Source organism: Xiphophorus couchianus, chromosome 5 (genome assembly GCF_001444195.1).
Source record: "Xiphophorus couchianus chromosome 5, X_couchianus-1.0, whole genome shotgun sequence".
In the NCBI taxonomy this organism is placed as follows: Eukaryota; Metazoa; Chordata; class Actinopteri; order Cyprinodontiformes; family Poeciliidae; genus Xiphophorus; species Xiphophorus couchianus.
The window spans coordinates 30426338-30433864 of record NC_040232.1 but is presented as its reverse complement, the minus strand read 5'-3'; the positions used below and the strand labels follow the sequence as shown (position 1 = coordinate 30433864).

Below are 7527 nucleotides of genomic sequence, written 5' to 3'. Positions count from 1 at the left end.
AGTTTAACTGAAAACTGTGTCCGCACCTTTCCTTCCGGTCAGTCTGTGGGAGGGAGGGGTTTTAGAGAGAGCTCGCGTGTCACTGAAGCGGAGTCGGCTGCTGGCACGCGCCCCTGCTGACGCGCTCTCAGAGAAAGTTGGCTCTAATCAAGCCGCCGTTGTCCGGCCGGCTACGCCTGCGCTCTGCTCCCTTTTAAAACAACCCCGAGGTCCGATTCTTTTCCTACCTCAGACGCTCCGGGTTTGACTTCGGACCCGCGCGTCATGTAGACCCTCGCGCTCCCTGCCGATGCGTGTTGTGGATATTTTTAAAGCGGATAAGTTGCGGGGAGCGCGTGAGGTTGAACTGGTGGAGGTGGGGGGATCCGGTGAACCGCCGGGGCGGACAGACCACCATGCTCCGGCCGTGGGCTACGCACTGGGTCATGTTCGTGCTGGTGTGCCGGGCTGTGGCACAGTATTCTAGTGACCTGTGCAGCTGGAGAGGAAGGTGAGGATGACCGATTAATAATAACGTCGATAAAACGATGTGTTTTTTTTTTCCTCGGAGAAATTCAAATTTCTGTTTTGTCCGTCTGTTAATGATGAATTCTGAAAACGCATGCTGTCGATTTTTTTTCTTCCGTTAGAATAGATAAGATCTTAACTCCACCGACTTCTATTCTTGAGCAAGATGATGCGTTCAGGAAGGCCAAGCTAAGGTCGTATTAAGGCCAGGCTAATCTAACTCTAGTTTATGAGTTAAAGATCTACTGGTCCCTGTGCGTCATTGCCTGTGGTTTCTGTTGCAATGACGCCAGTCCTACTTGCATTTCTTTTCTGAATGTCACTCTTCTTAAGAAAACGACTCCCAAAGCAGGCAGACCAGAAATGATGCCTCGAGTGTGATTAACTGTCTGACCACGTTCTCCGGGCGCCTTATCCGGAGAACGTTCTCCTTCCTGAAGGCTCTCCGTTACTGGGGTGTCGGTTCTTATCTTAGGTAAATACACCCACAGGGCGCCTTTGATCGCTCCTTCAAATCCCCCGCTCATAAAAGATGTAAGCCAACACTGTGTTGTAAAGTTGACTCGCCTCTTACTTGTAACGATTTTTATCAGATCTTGCGGGTTGCCAAACAAATGAAACGATTTGTTTGGTGTTTGCCTACACCTGTTAATAGTTCAGTTTCAGTTGATCTCTTGTGGCAAAGCATTCAGACCTCCGGAAATATTTTCACATTTTGGTACATTTCAACCACAAACCACTGCTGTTTGGCTGGGGGGTATTTATAAATACAAATCTTAAAAGTGTGGTGTGCATATATATATATATACATATATACCCTGTTTACCCTTTTTACATGTGAAAGAAGGTGCTCTTGTTAGATGAGACTAAAACTGAACTTTTTGGCTTACATGCAAAATAGTAAGTGTGACAGAAAACCAGCACCCTCAACGCATCTTCCATGTTATTAAACATGGTGGTGGGAGCATCCTGCTGTGGGGAAAGGTGAGTTTCTCAAGAGTTCATAGAGAACAGAATCGTTCAGGGAAATATGCAACCAGAACTACAATTGAGAAGCTTAGATAAAAGCATTTTCCTGTCCTATAACGGCCTTCGCCTGAATCTAGTTGAGAATCTTTGTCAAGATTTAAAAATCTAAGCAGTTTTCATATTTTTAATTGTAAACTAATTATAAATGGAAGCATCTTAATCCTTCCACTTAACAATTATCCCACACTTGTCTCTCTCATAAAATGCAAATGTAATAAGTTTTAGTTTGTAGCTAGAAAACGAAGAAAATGGGAGAAAGTCAAGAGAGTGTGATTGCTTTTGTGTATGTATATATATATATATATATAACTTATGTTGTAGGATGTGTCTATAATCACACAGAGTATTCATCCTATCTTAACACTGGTCATAATTTTTAATTCTATCTCTTTGTAATAACTCTTAAGAACAGTCATCTTCTCTCTATCTGCAGCGGTTTGAGCCATGAAGCTCATCGCAGAGACGTGGAGCAGGTCTACCTCCGCTGCTCTCAGGGGTCCCTGGAGTGGCTCTACCCCACCGGGGCCATCATCGTCAACCTGCGACCCAACACGGAGTCTTCATCCAGGCGCACGGCTGACGTCTTCGTCTGCATCAAGCCTCAAACCTTCTCCCAGGTGGTTTAGAAACAAACCTGAATCTCACCTGGATGACCTGCAGCTGGCGTTTGCCTGGTTGTTTCACACTTTCTGAACGACTTCTCCTGCCCTTCCTGTTCAGGGTTCTCATGTGTACCTGGAGCACCAAGGAGACCTGAGGCTGCTGCTTTCAGACGCCGACCAGGCGCAGGGCGCGGTGCGCTGTTTCAGCCTGAAGGAGGGGGCTCTGTTTGTGGAGGCCGTCCCACAGAGAGACATCAGCAGGAAGATCACAGCTTTCCAGTATGAGCTGGTGCCCAGTCAGGGACCAGGGGCCCATATGTACCCATACCTGCATCAGGGGCCAGGTAACAGGAAGCTTATTTCTGCTTTCCCAAAGGCACTAAACACAAGTTTTTGTGTCTTCATGCTCTTTTTTTTTTGTTTTGTTTTATAAGATGCAATAAATTTCAAACTTTCAGGCTTTCATGCCGGAAATTTCCTGCCATTAAAATCGTGATATTTAGGTGTAACTAGACATGATTTTTTCTACAAACTCGATTGTTGAATCATTACAGTAGGTCTATGATGTAATTAGAGCTGTATTAGTGCTGTAATACTAGGTGCAGAATATTTAAATGTGTTACATTAAAGTTAGTTGATTGTACATTTAAATGCCTTAAAGATAATGTGCAAATTCTGATCTGCTGAACTGAGAATAATTTATGGTTTTGTATCAACACTAACACAAATCTTAATCTTAGTCTCATTTTGCTTTCATTTTAGTTGAAATATTTTCATGGAAGATTTTGTTTTGGCAACAAAAACAAAACCTCACCTCAACCACTGCGTTGGATATATTAAATGTAAACCAAACAGGATTGGCTGTAAATATAGACTTTCTATGATTGAGACCATCATAAAAAAACTGTCTTCAGACAGAAGCTTCTTTACATATGCTGTAATACAGACAGCTACCACAGATCCTTTCTGCCCACAGCCATCACCATCTACAATAAGACTTTGAAAAATCTTGAATTAATATAATTTGCAGCAACATTTAATATCCATTTCAGATCATTAAAGTATTTTGAATTGAACTGAATTGCTTTCTTGGCTCAGATATCCTGTTATTTTATACAGTTTTACCTCCGTATTTATAAAATCTTAAGAGATTTCTTTCAGTTTGATGGTTCTATCACAAATTTGCTTTAGAGAAACATTAACTTTTTTTCCAGTTCCACATGTTTGGAATTTAATCTTTACATCATTAACTTTTCTTGGTAGATTATCTACGATCTTTCTGTGGCGTCTGGCGCTCTGAAAGCAGAAACTGAGTTTGGAAGACTAGCAGCAGCGATCTAAAAAAAACATAAAATTTGTGAGCCAGAAGACATGGCGCCGTTCAATCTTTGTTTCTTCATCATAACCTTGATGGGGCCTTCCTCCCGCCCTTCCTCTCTATCTCAAGTGAGCCGCACATATGAAAACAAACAGACCAATCAAAAACAGTCTTGTCAGGGTCAAGCACAAAGGTCAGCCAGTCCTTCCTCTGCTGCCAGTCAAAACCGACACCACCCATCCCCCGACCCACCACCACCACTATGTCTTCCCCTCTCCTTAAAGGAGGATCTCTGAGCAGCCCACCCGCACGTGTGAAGAGGTGAGGTGGGGAAGGACGGAGAAGAAAGCCTCCCCAGTGAAGTTTCCTGCCAGGGTGTGCGTCTGGCGTTTTAGTGCTGTTTTTATAGCTGCCAGGGTCGAAGGTTAATCCCCCGATTCAGTCTGCTTTTTCTCAGTTCTAGTCACCTGCTTTGCTCATTCATGCACGCTTTATTTCTTTTGATCTCTTTGGATGAACACCCTCCTGCACGTAGAAGCACAGAGAGAACTGGAAGCAGACTTGCAGACCTGTTTTGCTCCGCTTTCCACTCATCTGCATGGAAAGTCGATCTTTGAAAGAGCAAGTATTGGATTTTTTGGTGTATCTGGCTGAAAGATGCAGCCAGATACACCAAAACCTCTTGGACCTCTTTAACTTTGGTCCAAGGAGAGTGAAAACAATGTTTTCTAAAATCATTGTTTTTAGAAAACGGTTAAAGCACAGGGGAGGCCTTTTAGTGTTCATTCACACCATCCCTGTTCAGTTCACTTTAGCAGAACTCTAGTTGGTTTGTCTTTAGAGTCCGGTTTGTTTGGGGAGTTGGGAATGTGCAATCGAACTCTAGTGCAGACCAAAAAAATCAAACTCTGGTCTGCCTACAAACCCAGGTCTCTGTTTGAATGCATATGTGAATTTCAAGCAAACCGGCGACAGACCCAAAAACAAGAACTGGACTATCGTTCAGGGCATTCTGGGCAAATACAAAAAAGAAGCGAAATAGAAACAAGAGTCTAGCGCTAGCAGGACAAAAAGTGAAATCTGCTCAAATCGGACACTACTGCATTTGCTTATATTTGGTAAAAAATGAAGACGACTCGTGTATAGTTTTATCTTGGTTATTAAAGCAGGCATTGCTATGACAGAGGTTTTTGTCTCGTTTCCTTCAGTAGATCGTAGCCACTACAGGGGAGGGTGGAAAATGGGCTTTTCAAAGGGTTTGCATCATGTGACGCAGTGCAGTGTGAAAGTCAACTACACCAGCTGAAAATGTAACATGTTGCAATTTTAGTCCCAAATCAAACCAATTCTAGCGCATTATCAAGTGTGGAAACACCCTTAAATTACCCAATGTGCAATGGGAACAATTTGGATCTTTATTGAAGGCTGAAATCTCAAAATTCAAAAATTTATTTAAGACTACAAATATTGTTTTGCAGGCAAACAGCAACATGACATGCTATTCAGACAGTTAAGGCTTTATCCAATTAATTGTAGATAACTGTTTAAGAATGGGGAAAAAAGAAGTTCACTGTATGTTTAGGGTGAAAAGGTAAAGTTAAGATGTAAACCCTTAACACCAGTGTGTTTTCTCTAAACACAGCCACTTCTACTTATTATTTTTAAAATCTTAAGAATGTGAGGATAGTGAAGTGTGATATTTATATTATTGTTTATATTATTTTGAATGCTGATTCTTGATTTGTGTACAACAAATATGAGCAACAGTGCACTTTTGTTTTCAGTTTCCCCAAGATTTGTCCCACTTCCAAATGTCAAACGTGTGCTGAAAAGGTTAATGATCTAGAAGAAATAGTTGTCAAAAGCAAATCCACAATGCTTCAGGGATTGTTTCTGATTTATACTTTGTGTTGTTTATGTTTTCTCGACCTGCTGATGTGGCACCGCTATTTCAGTATAGTCAATATTTTTGAGAAAATGTACCTTCTTCATATTGATGAAACCGATGAAAGAAAAATCCAGCTCTAGAGTAGTTTAGTTGGAGCCCAAGTTCTAGGTAGCTAATTTTGATGAAATAAGCTATGAAAATAGGAACTTGTGTGTTTTTCTTAAGGATACCTAATATGTCTTCCTTTCCCATTTTCTGATTTAGTCACCTGTAAGCCCTGCTCGGATCAAGAGGTCCTCATGGCTGTCTGCACGAGTGATTTCGGTAAATGCATCAACACATAAGCACACAGTGTAGAATGAAGAGTGGTCTGCTGGCAGCAGATGTAGACTTTGGAAACAGCTGTTAGTAATATTTTACAGATTATGTAACTCTTACAAGTCAAAGACAAAGGGAGAAATTTACCTCCTCTGTTTTGCTGAATGATTTTAAAATGTAACTTTTATTATACGGTAACCAGCAAAAATGAAGTTCAGTCTTGGTCGTACCTAAACCAAGCTCCTCCTGCTGGTTTTATTAACATTTCAAAGTACTAACATGAGAGCAGACTGCCTTCTTATCTGATCCTTTAGAAGAAAGATTCCTGCGGCCTAAAGAGAACAGAAACAGAGCTTTATGGTAATAGTTGTTACCTTAGACATCTTTTTTTTATTAAAATCTAATTATTTTTTATTTGTACAGTGCCAATTTACATCAGTGTAAAAAGATGTTAAATAATTAAAAATTTTATGAAGTACTCATCAAATGCAGAGAAACCTATATATTTTTTTAATAGTTTCTTAATGTTTAGCTATGCCAGGCTTTTGATGCCCAGTGATGTGGCCCAAATTGAAAATGCTTTTAACTTCCACAGCATTTAGTTCAAACCGATTTCATTTCATTTCCTTTGCCTTGTCTTCTCCTGTCCGATCTTTCAAGCTGGCTGTGGCACTTTTGGAGATGCAGCGTCGGGCTCAAACCAGCACCCCGTTGTCACGGTGACTCTGCGTCGGCTGTTCCAGCAGAAGAGCGGCCTGTTTGCGTGGGGCGGAGCCAGAGGACAGGGCTGGAGAGGACGGGTCAGCGTTCCCGCTCCGTGCGTTGTGCGTCCAGCAGAGGACGAGTACCTCCTGACCGGCTCTGTCCACTTTGGTGAGGCGTGGCTCGGCTGTGCGCCTCGCTATAGAGACTTCTTAAAGCTGTACGCTGAAGCAGTGAATGCAGGAACAAACCCCTGCCACATAGACACGAACTGAGAGATTTCTGGTGGAAGACGATTCGCCTTAAAATGAAGGAGTTATGGGTAAAAATACTGGAGCATAGATCAGAAAAGGACAAGCAGCAGTTTAGCCAAACATGATCTGGGTTTTGTTGACTGTGCTGCCTCCATTTGACAACTCTTGTGAACTACGAGTGTATTAATGTACAGAATGACTGATTTCTGTAAAGTGATATTTGTGCCCTACTAGTTGTTGCGATGATGGCCTTATTGCTATTTCTAGAAATGAAAGTTTGCTTTGTAAAAAGCTTCCTGTAAATTTTAGCCTTCTGAGAGAAGTCTATGGTATGCAGCTCTGTGAGTCTATGTGTACTGAATTTGTGTGTGGTTTGCAAATGGGTCTAAGTGGCTTATACATATTTACAGAAAAATAAACCTGGTGTCTTTTTTATGAACAAAAAGGTAAGCTGAACAGTCTGTGGTTTTGTTACTGAACTACAATGAACTCAAGAGAAGCTGTGCAATGAAAATAAAGGAAGATCCACGTTAGAGGACAAAAAGTTACCAACATCGTAATAAATGTAAACAAAAGTATATTAACCAATATGAAAAAATAATGTGAGTGACCATTAGTTAGTAGCAGAGAAGGAAAAGTCAGGGCTAATTCTTTATGTTTGGCATCTTGTCTGTGACACTCGGTGTTCATTTATTTTTTTGTGTGTGCAAAAAGAGAAACAAAGTTATTTTTTCACCTCCATCCCTCCCAAAACACATAGCCTGTTCAATAGCAAGAGCAAAAATATGTTTCTCTTGAGTTTCATGAAAGATGCTTCATTCTGCTACATCTAGCAGTAGCCAAACGGACCAAAAGAGCTGCTTTTAGATAGCTAAGTGAGATGAATGGTAACTTTGATGTTTGATATGT

At 41.3% G+C, this 7527-nt stretch overlaps 1 protein-coding gene across 1 annotated transcript; it reads left to right on the top strand.

Moving 5' to 3' along the window:
* The first annotated feature begins 184 nt into the window (after window positions 1-184).
* LOC114144663 (meteorin-like protein) lies at window positions 185-7068 on the top strand. The gene is made up of 5 exons (XM_028017738.1): window positions 185-490; window positions 1970-2153; window positions 2257-2482; window positions 5609-5668; window positions 6323-7068. Exons 1-5 carry the CDS (start codon window positions 396-398, stop codon window positions 6637-6639), a joined length of 882 nt encoding a protein of 293 aa, XP_027873539.1. The 5' UTR covers window positions 185-395; the 3' UTR covers window positions 6640-7068.
* Window positions 7069-7527: the final 459 nt, after the last annotated feature.

Coding starts and splice junctions, on each gene's coding strand:
- LOC114144663 (XM_028017738.1), top strand. CDS start 396: ATGCTCCGGCCGTGGGCTACGCACTGGGTCATGTTCGTGCTGGTGTGC. Junction 491..1,969: donor CTGTGCAGCTGGAGAGGAAG/GTGAGGATGACC, acceptor CTCTATCTGCAG/CGGTTTGAGCCATGAAGCTC. Junction 2,154..2,256: donor AGCCTCAAACCTTCTCCCAG/GTGGTTTAGAAA, acceptor CTTCCTGTTCAG/GGTTCTCATGTGTACCTGGA.